Source organism: Cyclospora cayetanensis, unplaced genomic scaffold, assembly GCF_002999335.1.
Source record: "Cyclospora cayetanensis isolate NF1_C8 unplaced genomic scaffold, CcayRef3 CcayRef3_contig_78, whole genome shotgun sequence".
NCBI classification, from domain to species: Eukaryota; Apicomplexa; class Conoidasida; order Eucoccidiorida; family Eimeriidae; genus Cyclospora; species Cyclospora cayetanensis.
In genome coordinates, this window is record NW_020312750.1 from 159074 (window position 1) to 177342 (window position 18269).

The following is an 18269-nucleotide window of genomic DNA, read 5'->3' on the forward strand; positions in this document are numbered from 1 at the left end:
TTACAGAACGGCCTCGAGACCATCGGCTGTGGCTTCTACGAGGAAGCCGTCGCGCAGTAGCAGAAGAGGCAAACATGCGGGCGTCTCACGGGATAGGGAACGGCAGCAGCTATGCTCTCCTTGCGCTTCAAGGAGCTGCTCCTGTTTCTGGAGGAGCTTGTGTCGGTCTTGGGCATCGAGAAGGGAGTTACAAACAGCCAACAGGGCAGCCTTTGTTACTTCTATCGAGGATGCCTTTACAGACTGCCTGCAACAAGAACAGAGAGCGTGGCTTGTCCACCAGTGGCGGTAAGTGGAGGCTGGCCAAGCTCCGGCCAGATAAAAAGTTTCAAGCTGGCATTTCAACATGACCACCAACGAGCCGACGCTTGAAGAGACAGCAAGGAGATCAAGGAAAATCTCAGGGAAGAGCAGCAGTGGCACGAGGTCCCCAAAGGATTAGAGGCTGGTAACCAAGTGTGGGCTACCGAAGGACTGCAGACCGAAGAAACGAAACCAGCCGAAGAAGTGGGAGACAAAAGAAGAAGAGCCGAAAGAGTAACACAAGGAACAAGTTGGTGCGTAGTAGTAGTAGGTGCCTAGAAACTACTGGCGGTGCTTGGAGCCGGAGACAGCACTGAGAATCGCAAGGGCACCTATCGAGTAAGCAGAAGAACAGTCTTTCAAGGTAAACCCAATCAGACGAAGAACGATACTTCAAGTCCGCAACCGAACATAACACAAACGCAACCAGTTGATTGTGGAGCAGGGGGACCACAGGCATTGCTGGAACTAGAAATAGGGATTTTGCGATGCAGTTGAACAACAATCAGAGCCAGACCATTGCCATCGAGGCTCTTCTGTGGAAAAGGGGGCCCCAAAGAGCGTTGACGCTCGGCCAGAACCTTCGCAACGGGATATCCAAGCCCTCAATGCATGCGCTAACAGTTGCAGGTGCCCTTCCTGGAGGCCATTTTGCTGCTCGTACAACTCGCACAACACGCACTCGCCCGTCCCTGAAGTGTTTGAAACAAGGGGAAGTACAGATGAGACTTCGCAGTAGCTGCACTACACACGCGCTGAAGGGAGAGAGCAGCAATGAGCAGCAGTGTGAAGGGCAACGCACGCTGGAGGCGTTGCTGCTGGTGCAGCTGACACTGCGGACCCCAGCACCGCGCTTTAACAGCCGCAGCAGCTCCACATTCAGCTTATCCAGTACATCTGTTGCAGCGGTTGCAGCTGCCGACTTTTCGACCACTCCACCGTCTGGTGCTATTGTTTCTGGTCGCTTGCTGCTCTGCAGCAGCAGGTTCACCAGTGGCGCATACCCCGAAAGGTGGGCTACTACCCGCAACTGCAAAATACACAGGACCATCAGCCTGGGCATCCAGAATATTTACTTAGGAATGTGAAATAGCCGTGATAGCCGCTCTAGGATCCGAGGCGTCACGAAGACTGCAAAAGTACCATCAGACAACCCAAGACGCTGCACGCAGCACGACAAGGACTCACTTCGATGTGCTGCAACTCTACAGCCACCAGGACGAAGCCTTCTGCCGAGCCAACGACGGACCGAACGTCAAGCAAACCTACTGGTGGAAGCGCAGCGAGCTGTTCCTGTTGCTGCTGTTGCTGAATCCCTGACATCCAGCCCTCTACCCTGAAAGGAGCTTCCATTCGGAAGAGCAGAGACGCAGGTAGCAGCAGCGTTCTCGCGCCATCCGTGGCGGCTGGTATTAGCCTCGTTTCTGCCGTTTCGATCTGTGCCGGGTACAGCTGAACTGCAGCCATCCACGAGATTGAAGTGCCACCAGCTCCCAAATGCTGATATTCGCATTCCGATTGGGGAGCTGAGCCACGCTGTCCACCGCGAAAAATCCATAGGAGCTTTCCACTCTGACTCCCACACGTTCCTGTAGCGCTGCTGCACTGGCGGCTGCTCATGAAATGTTGCAATGCAGTGGGATGAATGTAAACATCCAAGCATGTTTCGGAGAGCCCCTCTGGCAGCGGAGGCTGTTTTCCTTGCGGCTGTTGGTGGTGATACTGCTGCTCTCCCCTGTGCAGCAGCAGCTGCAAGATCGTGTCTGTAGAAGGCTTGGAGCGTCTTGCTGCGTTCTCTAGCGTGGGCTGCTGCAGCCGGTGTTGCAGCAGCAGAAGTTCCTCGTGCAGCGTTTGCTGCTGCATGCTATTGAGGATATGCCGCGTTCGTGCCGCCTCAGTTACACCTGAAACAGCATGATGGACGGCTCCTGGAAGCCGCAGAGAAACCTCCCACCCCCGCATTGCTGACGTGACATGGCACATGTAGATGCGAGGGAAGAAGCCTCTGTTTGTCGAACTGCATTCTTGCTGTGGCTTCTGCGGTTCAGGGTGCTCCGAGGCTGAGCACAGGGGGTGGTGCCTCAAGGAGTGAGCTGCTGTATCCGCGGGAGCTGCAAAGCCTGCGTTTCCACTGATTCTTATACCTCTGAGTCTCATAGTTATTGAAGCAGCAACTGGTGACGCTGCAGCTGCGGCCACTGCAGCAATGGCATGCTGCAACGGTTGCAGCGTCCTATAGCAGCATAGAACCCATAGCAGCGGATGCTGGGATTGCATTCGCCGCAGCAGAGATGGAATCTGCAGGAAAACGGCGTAAAAAAGGACCGCAAATCTGCAACAGGGCTTTCAGCGTAGATACACAGCGAGTGGCAGCGGTATCACGAGCAGCAGCAGCAGCCACGAAAACAAGCACGCTAAAGCTCACCTCACGTGTCGGAAGCACATTAGGAACAGACGACAGCGACACACGGTTCTCGCTGCCGCTGCTGCTAGCGCAAGCATCCGCTAGCAACACCTGCATTACATCCGGCGTCTGCAGCAGCACATTTCTAAGTGCCTGGCAATCGGAGATGACAAAAGGACGGCCTAGCAGTCGTACTGTTGCTTCCTGCAAAGTCAAAACAAAACAGGATTGCAGCTGCTGCAGCTGGATTCACAGACGCTGGTGCGTCTGGGGAAGCCTTCATGCAGCTGAGGGTGCAACTGCCTCTGCGCTATTGATGCTGGTTTCGGTGTGGCTGGTTCAGGCCTCACCTGCAGAAGTCGCAAGCAGTGCGCCCCTCTATTCAACAACTGTTGCAAAGGGTGCAGCAACAATGGAAATCCTTGCTGCTGCATGCGGAGGAGGGGAAGAGAGAGGGGGCACTCAAGGTTTCTGTAGGCCTCTAACAATCCCCTGTCTTCAAGATGCTCACCCATAACCTGTAACGAGCAGAGGCGGCAGCATCGAACCCGGAGCATCACGTGCAGTGTATTGCCCACTGTCAATACACCCTGCCGTTCAGAAGGGTGCCCGTAAGAAGAAACAGCAAAAGGAAACGGCCAGCGGTCATTTACATCTTGTTGCCGCTGCTCTTGTAGATCTTTGTGTGGAGCTAAATGGATTATGCATGCACACTTACTGCCAGGAGACAAAGCATACAAAACGCCTCCCAACTGGCTGCTGCTGCGAGGGGCAGCAATCGCTTCTGGCCACTGCTGCTCCCGAGGCTGCTGCTCTTGAAATTTCTCTGACTCCTGCGGCTGCTGGTGCTGCTGCTGTGAGTTGTAACGCGCAGCTTGTACAGAGAGCACCAATCCTGAATAGAAAAAGGAAGCGTATTATTATCAGCAGCAGCAGAACCACCATCTCCACCATCCAGATCAGCTGAGGCAGCAGCTGAGGCTGCTACCGGTGCTGTCGCAGCTGCTGTTGCCGCCATCGCGTGTGGGTCTGTTGACTCCAATGCTTCATACATTCCATCTGTGCATTCAGCAGCTCTGCTGGCAGCGGCATGGGTATGCAGTTTCCCTCGTTGCAGCAACATTGCATGCGGCAGCTTGGGGTCCATGAGTTTGACGTTGCTGCTGCGCAGACACCCGAGAAGGCGGGGGAGCCCTTCCCACTCAGCTGCGTCTGCAACAACCAGGCAATGCCTCCTTTCTCCTAGCCAGCTCTCTACAGCATGAGGAAGCCTCGACCTCCTACATTCGTCGCTTGTATCTCTGCTGGCGCCGGCGGACTGCTGCAGAGGGACGAAGAAACATCCGTCACGGGGAGACACCAGCAGCAACGCGACAGGAGCCGCTTCTGCTGATGCCAACGCCTCCACCGATACAGCTGCTTGTGCCTCACTTCGCTCAGGAGAGACGTCTTTTGCTGCAGCCTCGAGCTGCCGACTGCGCGCCGCAGGAGAGCCATACGGCATCGCCTCCTCGCAGCTGCAGCTGCTGCTGCTTGTTTCAGTAACCCCACTGCTGCAGCTCTCGACGGAGCTGCATCGGCCACCAGCCTGCCTCCTGTCTCGCCTTCTTCCTGCAGGTGCCGCAGCAGCACCCTTTGCAGGAGCAGCTTCAGGTTCGCTCCATATAACGCATGCAGCAAAAACAAGAGACCGGCGGAGTGCTGCTCCCAGACGTTCGGCGGTTCTGCCATCGCTGCAGTCCTGAAACTCCAACAGAGCTTCATCGATGGAGATACACAGACTGTCGCTCTCATACTGCGTCCTTATCGATCCCGTTGCTGCCTCGAAAGCTGCAGCAACCACGGGAGACGATGGTGCTTCTGCCCGTACGGGTGATCCGGCGCCACGCGGATCTGCAGCAGCATTCTTGCGAGGAATCTCTCCAAGAGGCCCCTCCAGGACTGCCGTGCTGCAGAGACTCCACAAGGAAGGCCAGGGTAACCGGCGCAAGCTCTGAAAGTGCTTGTTCTGCGCTTGCGACTGCTTGTCTGTGGCCGCTTTGTGCCGCTCCGGATAGGCCATAGCCTCAGCAAGACGCTTTCGCCGTTGCTGCTGCTGCTCTTTGCGTTGGTGCTGCTGTGCAGGCTTGTCTTGGTGCTCGGGGGGCACCAAGATACCGCTTTTGGGGGGTCCTACTGAAGCTAGTGATATGCAGGTATCCTGTGCGGCGTTTTCCCATGGCATTTCCTGCTTTTCTCGCTGCACAGGTTGCGTCACAACGAGAGAGTTCTGCTGCTGGTGCTGAGCGGAATGAAAATGCGACTGCAGTTTCACCTGCTGCAGCTGGAAGTCTTCGGGGATCCCAGAAAAATGCTGCCGCTGCCGTTCATTGCATTTCCCCTCCTGCTGCTCAACTCGCTGGAACTGCTGTTGTTGCTGCCCGCGTGGTTGCTCACGCATGCATGCATGCGCACGCTGCAGCTGGGGGGGCACCTGCTGCTGTCTCAGCTGCTGGTGTCGCTGTGCGTGCTGCGCTTGCTGCTGCTCCAGTAGCTGCAAAGCCTCCTGCGGCTTCGTTGCCTGCGGCAAACACGCATCGCATACCTTGAGGCCGAAAACTCCAGCAACAAAGACACGAAAAGCACTTGTCAACGCCGCGGTAGAAGCAGCTGTATCAAACAGCGCAAGGCCAACAATGGCGAGTCACAAAAGCGCTGCAGTGTAGTGTGAAAGCCAGAAACAGTAGAGGCCTAGGCTGCAAGCGTCTTCCCACGCCCCCCTCTCCCCGTCCCTCAGAAAGGAGTAGCAACCTCCATGACGACTTGGAAAGAGCAGCAAGACATTTTTGCCTTATTCCGAGGCGCAGACCACAAACAAAGGCGGATGAAGAAGGGAGAAAAGAATAAGACAGCAGCCCTTACGCGTCTTCTGCAGTACTTTCTGAGTCCCTTGCGGATCTTCCGTGTAAGGTCTGCAGCTGCCTGATTTGCATGCAACACTATGTGCTGCAGCGTCGAGCAGCGCAAGTGCACTGCCAGCACACGCAAAAGCTTCTGCGGTGGCACTGCGGCAAGCTGTTGGGGTGTACGGACGTTAAGGTACTGCCGCAGCATCCGGGCAATAGGCAGAGAAATGCCATCGACCTGCAACAGCTCGAGCATTTGCTGCTGCTCGGGAGCTTCGTGCAGCAGCAGTCGCTGTCGCAGCTGTAGCAGCAGAGTTGAGACGATCCAATGCCCCAGTCTGTTGCAGAGGGATGCAATCAGGGACGCGTTGAGCAGCGCCTGTTGCTGCAGCTGCTGCACGAGAGACTCTTCCCACCTAAAGCTCTTCGCCACGTGCTGCACCGGAACGCCTCGTAACAGAGACACCAGAGCCAGTGTCGCACGAAGACGCACAAAAGCAAAGGGGCTGTTGAGGGCCCAATGTGGGGAAGCGTCAGAAGGCGGCGCTTCTCGATGGCGATCCTTAAGGCGACTTCCTCCCAAGGAAGACTTCTTTGGAGAGGCATGCGGTGTGGTCTCAAGGAGCACTACGTTCTCTGCTGCTTCTGCTGGCTGCTGCCCCTGAGGAAGTTGGTGCGACTGCTGCTCTCGCAGGCGCCTAGACTGCTGTGCTTGTTTTGCTTCCCTAGGTGTGGCTATCACACTGGGGAGAGAAGACGAGGCGTAAGTAGGCCTTGGAAGCAGCATGAACTCTCGGAGCTGCTGCAGTCCGACTCCCATGTGATCCAAAGCAAGTCGTTCGGAGGGTTGCATGCGCAGCAGCGTTCTTTCGAGGTGCCTTAGGTCGTCAGCTGTGAGCGCAGCGCCGGCAGCCGCTGTTTCTCCTCCTTTTCCCTCTGCCGCACCCTGAGGAAGCGGCAGGGTAGGAGCCACCAAGTAGACCAAGGGGATATCGTCGTGCAGCGCTAGTCTGCTACTTGCAGCAGCGACACACGCGCAAGCCGCTGCACCATCCTCCGGGGAGAGAGCAACCGAGGCAATGGCTCGTCCTTTCGCCGTCGCCTCGTAGTGCCCAGCAGCGAATCTCACAAGACCCAGGCGCAGCAACACAGCCACTGCCTGCACTATTTCTCGCTGCACGATTTCAGACAGCTGATGGTCTCTGCGCTCCGGTGCTGCTCGCGACGTCTCAACCTGCGCCTCCAGTCTGAGGCGGTGCTGCAGTACCAAAAAGGTACAGCATGCAAGCAAAGCGAGCTCTGTGTTGCTGCCGCTGCAGCGCAAGGCTCCGCTGCTGCAGCTAAGGGCACCAAGAATGAGACGCTGCAACCCCTGCCGCTCTCCCCCCAAAGCACTTTGCACCGAGGGAGGCCCCTGGAGCAGCAGCTCCTTCACTCTCTCGACTTCCGACGCCTTGCAAAGGACGATTGCACGACCCCCCTTCTGCTGCTGCTGGCTCTGCAATCGAGACTTGTCTTGCATGCGACCTGCTCGACCTGCCATCTGCTTGTAGTGGGCGGCATCAAGGAAGCCGCTGCCCACATGTGGGGAGTCGAAGAGGACGGAACTGACAGACATCATTGCGGCACAGGATTCTCTGGAGAAGCACACTTGCAGCACCAGGCACCACAGCACCCTCATGGGTGTACGGAAAGGCCCCTCCCTCCCTCTTCGAGAGCATTCAAGCGAGCAGCAAGAAACGCGTCCAGCAGCGGCAGAAGGTGCAGGCATGCATAGGCTACGCGAGGGGAGAGTAGTCCGCAACTAGAAAGACACGTCGAACCGCCAAATGCCTCCCTGCAAAGGCGCCAGCAGCAGCACGCGCAGCAGCAGCCCACCAACGCCTGACAAGGGAAAAGACGCTGCTTTCTATCGTGCGTGTTGCAACGACGAAGACAACGGCAGCAGCAGCAGCAGCAGCTTACTCGCAAGGAAAGTTGACTCCCGCAGCGAGGGTGGAAGTAGCCGTAAGAACCTTTACAAGGCCCTCCTTAAAGAAAGATACCGCCAGTCGCTTCTCTTCAACCGTGAGCGCAGCATGATGTATGGAGACTCCAGAAGCGGCAGCAAAGGCCACTGTGCTTTTGATGGTGCCCCCCTGAAGCACCGCCACGTTGTTGATACGACGCATGCGTAAATCTGCTGCAGCCGCAGAAAGAAAGCCATGCTGCTCTTTTGGATGCTGAGGCATCCGAATGCGCTGCTGCAGGAGGGGCATTACGTAATCCGCGACAAGCAGCGCCACAGCCTCCGCTGCAGCTTTGCTGCGACAGAAGATAAGAACGCTATCGTCTTGCAGCAGCAGCAGGAGCAGCACCCGCAACAAGGGTTCTCGTGCGGCAGCAGAGGCCACCAACGGTCGAGACAGTTCAGCTTGCACCTTGTAATGTGGATTTTGCCACTCTTGTTGCTTTTCGCCCTGTCGGTGAAGCAGATGCGGAAGCAGCGGTGTCAAAGGCGATGGCAGAGTGACTTCTTGCCACGGCTGCTCCGTGTTTATATTCGCAGGAGCAGCAGCCGATTTCACGAAAAGGCGCACTTGGGCTTTACTCTTTGATGCCGTAGGCTCCCTCGCTGCCTTGCCATGAGCCTTCGCACGAACAGCAGCCTTAATGGCAGGTGCGTAGCTGCAGCAGTAGGCTTCTTGCAGAGGCAGGGGGCGCTGCTCGCTGGAGTAAACCGCTGCGGAGAGCCACGAAGCAACTTCTGACAAATTGCTGAGTGTGGCAGACATTCCGACAACCTGGATGGGAAGCAGATGCGTCAGCTGCTCTTGTTTCGGTTCCAGGAGGCCTTGTTTGAGCTGCTGCTGGTGCAGCCGCAGTTTTATATTGGAATACACAATGCGCGAGAGGAGGCATTCGATCAGAGCGCCTCGTGTGGGGTCGCCTAGCGCGTGCAGCTCATCTACGACGACCAACCCCACGCGCTTCAGCAGCAAGGCCTTTTCCGCTAGATGCTGCAGCAACGCTCCTGCCTTCTCGATGGTGCAGAAAGCAATATCGAATGCTGCCGGATCATCGGCTGCGGTGTCTATTGCGGGTGTGCCTTTGCTGCAGTGGTGCAACGCAATGACCTTTATCGGCAGCGAGGCAGCGGCAAATAGACGCTGCAGCTTCTGCTGCTGCTCTTCTATCAAAGACACGAACGGGAGCACTACAATGACTCTTCTAGGGGGAACTGCATCTCCCGCCGATCCGTCTGATACTTGCGGCGAGCTTAACAGCGACTTGCCGACCTCCTCTGCAGTAGCCGCTGGAGTTGCACGGGGGGCAGTAGGCCAACTCAGCTGTCGCGGCTGCTCTTGATACTCGAGCTCCTTCTGCTGAGTGTCACGAGGCGGCAAACGCAGCAAGCCGAAGATGTGACGCAGCATCAACACCTCGCTGACGAGCGTCTTGCCTGCTCCTGTAGGAGCTGAATACACCAGATTCAACGATCCATCTAAGATTCGCTGCGACTCAGCAGCCAATGCAGCCTTGGCCCCCCAACGCAACGCGATGCCTGCCGCAACAGCTGCTGCACTTGCTGCTGATGAGGCATCACCTCTCTCGCTAGCTCCGCTTTCTGCTGCCTCCGAGGCTGCTGATGACTGTGCTGCATCCTCACCCAGACATGAAGAAGCGCCATTGCCACCAGTAGGGGAACGCGAGACGAGGAGGCAGTCCCTTTGCCAAGGAAGGAGGCAAGTAACTTCTCGTGTCTCTCGCATGGCTTCGATAAGCTGTCGAATAGGGACGAAAACATCCAAATTCAAGCCTCCTCGTGCATCTTCGGCGGCAGTCGTAGCGCCTACGGCCTGGAGAGCTTCTGCCGACACTTGCTGCTGCTGCTGCTGCTCCAGATGCGCATTTAGTTGCTGCTGGCAGCAGTGCCGTTGCAGTCGCGTGGAGGGAGAGTTCGCTCTTTGTTCAGCATGCAGAGAGTCGTTCACTTGTTGCTTACGCGGTGATTGCGGTTGGAGGGGCGGCCGCAATTGCCGCTGCAGCAGGCTGCTCTGCTGCGAATTCAGTTGGAGGCTTATTAGCTCTCTCTGCCATCCAGCATGTGCCGTCCCCCGCTGCGCGCTGCCTGGGGGAAAACGCTCTAACTGCGGAGAGCCTTGCTGCTGTTGCTGCTGCAAACTGTGATCTTGGTGTGAGCCATATTGCTCCTCCTGCTGCAGCAGAGCTACTACTGCGTCCTGCTGTTGGTCTCGCCGCTGATGCTGACATTTCGGTATCTGCGGAGAGGCGTCCGCTGCCTGCCAGCTCTTCGCTTCATTCGCTCTGCGTTTCCGCTCTACTTCGGTGTGTAATAAAAGGCAGCTCGGCGGAACAGCCTGAGGATACTGCTGCCTTGCTTGCTGCTGCAGCTGAAGGGGCCGCATTGAAGAAGGCCTCTGCAGGGATGGCACTTGATCCTGCTCCAGGATAGACATGCGCCCTTTGCCTGCCTGTGGCTGCTCTGACTCGCTCCGACTTTGCGGATGTCGTTCCTGCGGCAGCGACTTCTGCTGCACCTGCAGCAGATAGGATGGCTGCTGGGTTGAGTGGGGGTCTGGGAAGGCGTCGATGATGCGTTCTGACGCAAAATGCGCTTGCGTTCTTCTTGTTCGTGCTCCTGATTGGACTGACTGGGATCATAATCCTCGCTGCAAACTCGCGGCTGCCCAGCGGCTTGCTTCTCGGATGCGGCAAAGGCTATCCAGGCTTGTCCTCCGGCTGCTGCCGGTGCAGCAACAGGTTCCGCTGCTGCTGCGACACTCCACGCCTCTGACGCAGAAGCCTCATGCTGGGCTGTCAGACTGTACGTTCGGGCGCTGCGGCATGTCGGGGATCATTACTCGCAGGTGCCAGGAGAAACTGCTGCCGCCTCAGCGTGTGACTGGGCAGCAGGAACAACAGCAGCTGCTGCTGAGCTGTTCCCTAGCGTCGCCATTGAGGGACTGGTTTCGAGTGGAGAGGGCACACAGATCTGGTGCAGCCGTGTTGCTGCTTTTCCAGCCCTTCTCGCCGATGCAAGACGTCGCTCTGCTATGTTTCTATGGTCAGCATTACAGTGCACGACTTTTCGTCATGCTTTTTGCGGTCCTCGTACTGCTGAGTCCTCATACTGCTGCCGACAGCTCTGCATGCGCAAGCCAGCTGCCGCCGACTGCAGGAGCAGCGACGGCGTGATTCGGGATTCTTTTGCCTTCTTTTAGGCGTATTTTGCCCTTTTTACAGTTATTTACTGCCATAACATAGCTGCAGCTGCTTGCTGGACGGCATTAGGCGCCTTGATGGCCCCACAACCGTTGCTTTGTGTGTTGCGGCTGCTGCTGTGTGGTCTCGAAGAGCAGGCGTGTGCATCACGATAGCATTTTTGAAAGCCGCTTTCTTTGCGGGTGTCACTACTCCACAATTCCCAAGGGTAGCAGCCCCTTGAGACTCCCGCACCTTCCCACGTTATTGCACCAGCTGCAGCGCCGCAGCAAAGACACAGCTGTTCTATGATGCACCCAGAGAGCCCTTATAGAGCTGCAGGATGCTGACTACAGAGTAGCGCATAGTAGACAGCTTCTTGCTGCAGCAATCGCCTGCTGCATCAGGAGATACCATGTGGCCCTCAAACCAGCAGCTTCGCAGCGCAGTCCGCGAGGAGGAAACTCCCAAAGCGCAGCTTGCGACTCCTCCGCCGTCAGATGCTCAGGAGGAGGATCGAAGTTATGATAATGATGGTGACAATGGGCGTCTTCCATCGCCTCCTGACTCGGGTTCGTCTCGCCCAGAAACCTCTCTAGGCCGGCAACTGCTCCTGCAGCAGCAGCGGCAGCAGCAAATATTGTTGTCGTACCAGCAGATCCTTGAATTGGTGCAACGCCAGCAGCAACAGCTGCTGCAGTGGCAAGAGCAGCAGCAGCAACAGCTCCAGGAGAATCAGCTCCCTTGGCTGTCAGACAGCCTGAGGGCCCTGCTGCCTCCGCATGTTCTGTCCTGGCTCTCAAGGGGTATTTCTTCGAACGCAAGTAGCAAAAGAAGTCATTGGGGGGGGCAGAGCAGTCGGAAACTGGATGCAGAGGAGAACAAGGGGGGCTGGAACCTAACAGCAGCAGCCATTCAGCAGCTCGGAGCAGCCGCCCCTCGGCAGCACGCAGCAACGGGCACTGCGTCTCCCGATGCGGCTACTGCTGCAGCTGCCTCCACATTCAGTAAAGCGTCGGCGCATGCAGTATCTCTGTCCAGGTCAGACTCCTCTGGCCGCAAGAAACAGCAGCCACAACATGAGCAGCAGCAGCAGCAGCAGCCGCAGCAGCAGCAGCAGCAGCAGCAGCAGCAGGCCACCCCCCCTCGAGGCCGTGCTCGTTCTCGTGCCGCTGCTGCTGCTGGCGCTGGCGCTGGCGCTGCCGCTGCTGCACTGTCTCATCAGCAGACGCAGCAGCAGCAGCCTCTGGATGCGGAGGGCACCAACTGGCTGTTGCGTTGTGAAGGGCGGCGTCTGGGCTTGTGTATTCGCCGGGAGCACGTAGAACACTCGTTAGATCCCCGTTACACTCACAACGTGAAGCTCTCTCAGGATAGGAGCACAGCGACTGGTAGGCCTCCCCCCGACACGCTTCCCCCTCTAAGTGCTGCTCCGGAGGCTCCAGGTGTATCTACGGTGATGCCGTGATGGGCTGGCCTTCTCGCGAGCAGTGCCCCGTTGGCAGTGTGTAGTGTCTGCGCCGAGTGCAGCTCCTCCCATCACCCCGTCTGTCTGCGCTTCCTGCCGTTGCTGCGTGGAGCCAATCGGCGGTACAGCTGCTGTTTTGGTGTGTCGCAGGAGGTCGCAACTGGGGGAGTTCTCTGTGCCGATGTTGCTGCAGTTGGGGATCCTTCTACTTCGAGGTAAAAGTGGGCCCTTTGGCGGCTCAAAACTGCGGGCCGGATCGTCAGGCGGCTTCTTGCCTCGCAGCGCAGGTTCCCGCTTTGGGAGTCAAAGGCTGGGGGACGTGCAAAACGATGCGAGACGTTGTCAGGGTAAGTAGCAGCGGAGGCGCCAGCTGCGTCTGCCTCTCACGCACTTCTCGCGATTCTCGAGCGACCCACAGAGACCCTATGCAGCGTGCTAGAACGTGCACCTCTGAGTCGCGGCTCGAGTGTCTGCCTTTCGCCTCCCCTCGCGCCAGCGCATGCATGCACAGCGAGCCGCTGAGGGGCTTGCGCTAGCTCGCTCCGGCAGTCTGGGCATCTGTGTTTGTTCGAAGTCGGGTTGCGCGGTCCGCCTCGGGGAGTATCTGGGCGTTGGCTTCCGAGCTTGCAGGGTGCGTGGATGCGCAGGAGTTCGGAGAGGAGTATGCCATCAGCGAGCACAACGCACTGGCGCCTTGTCTACGCGTCGGTTTCTGCTCCCGCCTCTCGCCTCCTAGGGCTCCTATTGGCTCGAACCCTTTCGGCTACGCCATTGGCTCCTACTGCGAGCTTCCGCACGGTCGAGAACGACGGCACCGGGAGCGATGTGCGTGCAGCTGCACGAGCTGCAAGGAATCCTGCAGCAGCAAGGGGGATCTCAGAGTTCCCGAAGGCGGAGGCGCTTTATTGGAGACAGTTCGGGGCGCACCGCGCCGCAGGGGCCTCTTCGTCGTAACTCGGGGTCGTCGAAAACGCCTGAAGCCTTCGCTGATTTCTTTCCCCCTCCAGGGCGCCACTGCTGCTGCTGACGGCGCCTCAGAAGCATCGAGGATCGGAGGCAATGCTGGTGGAGACGCCTTGGAGGGGGGCCCCTCCTCCACGGATACCGATATGCGAGGCCCCCCCCCGCTGGGCAGTGCAGCAGAAGAGGATCCTGCTGCTGCTGCCCTGGACGAAGCAGTGGCTGCCGCGGCAGGATCCTTGGCCGCAAACTCCAAAGGGGGAGGCTGTTGCGCCTGCGGATGCGCAGTGTGCGGGGGAGACAGCGATGAATATGCGGCTTCAGGCGTGCCCCCCCCCTTGCAAGAAGGCGACATTGTGGGGTGCTTTATTCATCTTCCAGGAAGGCCTCCGGTGGCGCTGGAGGATCCTCGAGGCAGAACCAACCTGTGGCCATTCTTACAGCAAGGTACATGTGCGTGCATCCGTAGGGAGCTGAAACCGCAACTTCGCGTGTCTTCGCTCTCTAGCACCCGCTACAGCTTCCGTTTGCCTACCGATCCAACCGGTGCTTCTGCTTTCGAACGGCACAGAGGGATTCTCGAACACACGAGACGGCCTACTGCTCGTGTTCGCTATCGTGTCCACGTTTCTCTCGCTTCGGTAGCGCTGTCTGCACGCATCTAGTGCTGCTGTGTAGACCTCTTCGGGCTTCAGAATGTGAAGTAGGAGCGCTTGCGCGCTTTTGCAGGGCTGCTGTGCGACGTTACACACGATTCAACGCTGCCTGAGGGAGTTCCGTATCCGAGCTCCTTTATTTCGTTCTCTGTTAATGGCCGCCTGTATCACCGAGCTCTCGGACCCCTCCTTTGCTGCGAACTCCACCCCGCTGTCTCGCTCTTCAATGGAGCCTCCGCTACCATCAATCTGGGACCACACTTCGCGTATCTCCCGGCAGCGCTTCAACGACACTTTAGGTATGTGCGACGGCCTTTAAAGGATTCTTCCGCTGCTGTGTTTTGCATGCTGATGCAATGTAGTGCGCGGTGCTCCCACGGGAGGAGAGCAGGGGGACTGCTGCAGGCAGGGGTCGGTGGTGGCATGCCCTGTGCACAACTGGAGGGGCTGCTGTGTTTGCCGTTGCCGCGTGTAGACCAGCACAAGAGATGCTGACCTCCGTATACCCCTTGAAGCACGATCTTGTCAAGTTCTATCTCCTGGCTGCGGATAGCTTGAGCGGCGCAGACGGCACGCAGGAAGGAGCAGAAGATGGCAAGCAGCATCCTAAGCGGTTGCGAACACTTGCCGAGGTAGAAGGGATGAAGGACGAGCCTCAAGAAGGCCCCATCCCCCTCCAGCAGCAGGGTCCCTTGCGCTTCGTGCCCTTTGATGAGGATACCCATCTCCGTAAACTCAAGGCGGCAGCGCCACAGTTCCCTCCCAGTGCAGCTCCCGTTTCACAGCAGCAGAACTAGCTTTGTAGCCTCCATTGACGGCACCCTGTAAGACGCAAGCTGCATCCAAAACAGGATAAAGGCAGGCCATCACCGCATGTTCAGGTAGCAGAACTGCGGCTTGGTCCCTGCCCCTACCGCTGCGCTTGCGGCGACAATTCCGCTTGCGCGAGGGTGTGCACGAGCAAGCTGAGCAGGGCCTGAACGCGTCTCTTGGCTTAGCTGCATCTGCATGCAAAAACATGCCATTTGAGCCTGAATAATACAACGGCATGGCAGCAACTGCATTTGCTGCTGACCATTGTGGGGCCTCAGATGTGACGGACTTTGTCGGTTTTTAGGCGCTTCATGAAATGCTCTCTTGTGCTGTTTCCATTTGGCTTCATTCCATGGTACGCGTTAGCCGTGAAAATCGAACTCTTCGCAGGGTGAGCTGCAGCTTCTAGCTGTGACAAAGTGCGTGCATATAATCGCGTGTAAGCACAGCTGCTCCGACAAAAAAGTGCAGCCATTTAAGCTCCTGAGCTACTTCCCATGTCGCTAGCCCGTATAAGTACATCGCATGAATGCTTTTTAGGCCGCTACGATTCCACCAGTTGATTTTTCTTTGTATCACGGCGAGAGGCCACGATTTCAATAGTAGCAGCAGACAGCTATCAGTAGAGGACCACCTCATGGCGCATTTGGGGTGCCCTGTCTGCTTCTTTGGGCGGCGTCCCTAGAGCGGCACCTCTTCTAACCACAGGCCTGGTGCTACTTCTAAAGATTGATGCAACTTATAGACGGAAAGGCGAAACGCAGTAAGCTGCAGCTGGATGCTCAAGATCCATAGCCATTGAAAGCAGGTGTGAGGGACTAAAAACGGGTGGAGGTGTCTCGGAGGCAGCCAGGGGTACAAACACCACGAGGTCACGACTCTAAACTGTGTAGCGGCGGCAGTTGACCACAGTCAGAAAAAAAACCCAAATCTTTGGGCCTGGTGAGAAAGTTCGCAAGAAGTGACCATTCTCCAATGAGGAACAGAGCATGCTCGAGCCCAATGGCCCTCGGCAAAGGTACTACTGAAGTCTTCTTTTGCATTTTTGAAGCGAGTTTAGAAGCTCTTCTACTTCGTCACTCTACCCGCCTATCATTATGTGGGCATCTTCTCGTTTATGCTCATTGGTTTAGAGTACCACCGTCTAGCGAGTGGGGCCAGGGGGCAAAAACAAAAATAGTACCACAATCCGGACCGAGGGAGACATGAAGTGCACATACAGAAGCACACAAAGACGATGATACAATCAGTCGAGTCCCAACTCCCCACAGTCCGTCAGAGATTTGTGATGGCATGGAGGTACCGTTGCTGCTACTGCAGGAGCCATTGCGAGGGGTGTTGCTGCGCGGAGCGATGGGCAGCAGCGAATGCTAGGAGAGGACATCCGCAAGCCTACAGGTGCATGGCACAGAGCAAAGAGCATCAAAGTATTACTTGTGATGCTGGTGCCGCGATGGGTAGCTTGCCAGCGGTAATCAAAACGAATACAAATGTGGGAGAGCAGAAAGGTCTCAACGAGAGCACAAAAAGCGAGATTCGGAGGAAGCGCATGACAGAATATACAAATTTTAGGGTTGTCTAAACCGAAAGGCGTGTGACTACGGCTAGCTCACCATTCCATGGCAGCATCAAGGCCCTCTCCCTTAACGGCAGAAGCGCTGAAAACCGACCAGCGGCGGTCTCTCAGAGTAGGTAGGCCAAGAGCCATCGATATCTGTGCGAGGCAGGAAACATATATGCACTTTGTGAGGACGAGAATGGAGGAACACAAATACCAAGATCTGAGCGGGAGCTAATGTCAGCCAGAAGGCACCGAGACGCACATACACTGCGAGGCACATTTAGTACACGCACTATATGAAACAGAGACGCACATGGATTCAGATAACAGAGAAGTGCCCAAAGTCATCCAAAGGATGGCATATATACACCCAATCCCACACTCCAAATCGGACCTCGCCAACCTGCAGAGATCAGCTATTATCTGCACAGGAGATCTGAACCGTCCGTCTTTTCCTAAAACGCCACGCGGAGCAGAGCAACCCTTTTCAAGTTAACAGCACAAGCATCGTACCTCGCCCTCGTTGAGTGCCCGCGGCAGATCCTGTTTGTTTGCAATTATAGCAAGAGCTACATCCTTTAGTTCCTCCTCCTGCGCAATGAACCACATGCACGCTGCAGGTGGTACTCTTGCTATTCCTTCACTTGCTGCTTCGTGGCCCGTAACTGCGTCTGCGTCGCTCTACAACTTCCATCCCATTGCTACTGCACTCTACCTCGAGCATAAGGAGCAGCTCTTGTCTGGCATCAGGTAGCCTCTCCACATCTGCGCTATCCACCACGTAAATAAGGGCCTGCGTGTTGGGGTAATAGCACCTCCAGTAAGGCCTGCAAAAACACGAGCTCTTGACCGTAATTTGCACTAAAAGGCAGCCGGCACCCATGGGGTTTGCACGAAGGTGGATGTACACAGTGACATCTGCACTACCACCAACAATACTCTGCAGGATTACGGTGAATATCTTAACTAGCTACAATTTTATGCTTGCCTGATGGAAGTTTGCCCGCCCAAGTCCCAGACTTGGAACTCTATGTTTTTGTATTTCACTGTCTCCACATTGAAACCAATGGCTGCGAAAGAGACAAACACACATTCACATACACACACACACACACAAACACACACACACACACACACACACACACACACACACACGTGCGCTGATGACGCTGCCACTGCTGATCCTTTTGTTGCCATGATCAACGCTGTTGCTGCTTACGCAAGTGGGGTTACCAATCGTGATTTTGCGAGCAATGATTCAACTCATGTGTCAGTTTTGCTGCTACTGTGATTTTTATGGATGCAAGGATGCCCACTCGGTACTGTTTGGATGACCTCATTCAGGTGCAGGCGGTCTGCAGGCCAAGACATGAAACGCAACAACTCTTCTGTTGCGTTTGCCACAGGCGCTGCCCAGCATCCATGGCCGCTAAAATAGTTGTGACTGCAGCTCCTTCTGGTGCGATGAGCAGCTTGAACGTCGAGGACTCTCTAGTAGGCTGCCAACCAGGCAGCAAGGGTAGCAGCGTCAGCGATCGAGGAAAACATCTCAGGTATAAGGAAGTGTAGCGGCGGCAGAGGCAGCGCAGCCTGCGCGATTGTGCGTCACTCACAAAGTATGGTAGTTTTGCCAGCGTTGTCCAAGCCGAGGATCAACACGCGCACTTCACGGCCCCCGAAGAACCGGGGGAACCAAGAAGATAGAGCCCCTCCCATGGCCTAAACCCGTAGTTTTACAATCTCAGATGAAAGACATTGAGGCTATGAGCCTGTAGAGTCTGCTTATTTGTGTGTCTCAAGAATTAGAGCTGTCCGGCTCGAAGTAGACAGCGAAAAGGCCTGGAAGGCCGTCCAAATCCCCTAGACGAGCGACCGCAACCGTAGAGGATATATAGAGAGGGAGATTTCCCACAGCTGAGCCCTCGAGGTGCAGGAAACAAGAAGGCGACAGCATTAGCTGGCTTTCGTCGATCTGCAGCCGCAGTTGCTGCTAGCTGGTGTGGTCGCTGTAGCT

General features: G+C 56.5%; 5 protein-coding genes across 5 annotated transcripts; 1 reads left to right on the plus strand and 4 right to left on the minus strand.

The window, feature by feature from the left end:
- LOC34617631 lies at positions 1–3222 on the minus strand. The gene is made up of 6 exons (XM_026335706.1): positions 3058–3222; positions 2729–2911; positions 1492–2601; positions 1158–1333; positions 885–995; positions 1–247 (listed from the first exon to the last, which is right to left on the minus strand). Exons 1-6 carry the CDS (start codon positions 3220–3222, stop codon positions 1–3), a joined length of 1992 nt encoding a protein of 663 aa, XP_026191491.1.
- A 2786-nt stretch (positions 3223–6008) lies between these two features.
- Positions 6009–9846, minus strand: LOC113146919. The gene is made up of 5 exons (XM_026335708.1): positions 9589–9846; positions 8709–9431; positions 7558–8120; positions 6305–7199; positions 6009–6098 (listed from the first exon to the last, which is right to left on the minus strand). Exons 1-5 carry the CDS (start codon positions 9844–9846, stop codon positions 6009–6011), a joined length of 2529 nt encoding a protein of 842 aa, XP_026191493.1.
- Positions 9847–10453: 607 nt separating this feature from the next.
- LOC113146920 lies at positions 10454–12337 on the minus strand. The gene is made up of 5 exons (XM_026335709.1): positions 12275–12337; positions 11855–11942; positions 11475–11662; positions 10848–11098; positions 10454–10559 (listed from the first exon to the last, which is right to left on the minus strand). Exons 1-5 carry the CDS (start codon positions 12335–12337, stop codon positions 10454–10456), a joined length of 696 nt encoding a protein of 231 aa, XP_026191494.1.
- A 591-nt stretch (positions 12338–12928) lies between these two features.
- LOC34624467 lies at positions 12929–14678 on the plus strand. Its single transcript, XM_026335710.1, has 4 exons — positions 12929–13111; positions 13177–13381; positions 13490–13682; positions 14357–14678. Exons 1-4 carry the CDS (start codon positions 12929–12931, stop codon positions 14676–14678), a joined length of 903 nt encoding a protein of 300 aa, XP_026191495.1.
- A 1625-nt stretch (positions 14679–16303) lies between these two features.
- LOC34624466 (ADP-ribosylation factor-like protein 1) lies at positions 16304–17971 on the minus strand. The gene is made up of 6 exons (XM_026335711.1): positions 17869–17971; positions 17572–17610; positions 17244–17325; positions 16971–17082; positions 16769–16846; positions 16304–16408 (listed from the first exon to the last, which is right to left on the minus strand). The coding sequence occupies exons 1-6, from the start codon at positions 17969–17971 to the stop codon at positions 16304–16306; spliced, it is 519 nt and encodes a 172-aa protein (XP_026191496.1).
- Positions 17972–18269: the final 298 nt, after the last annotated feature.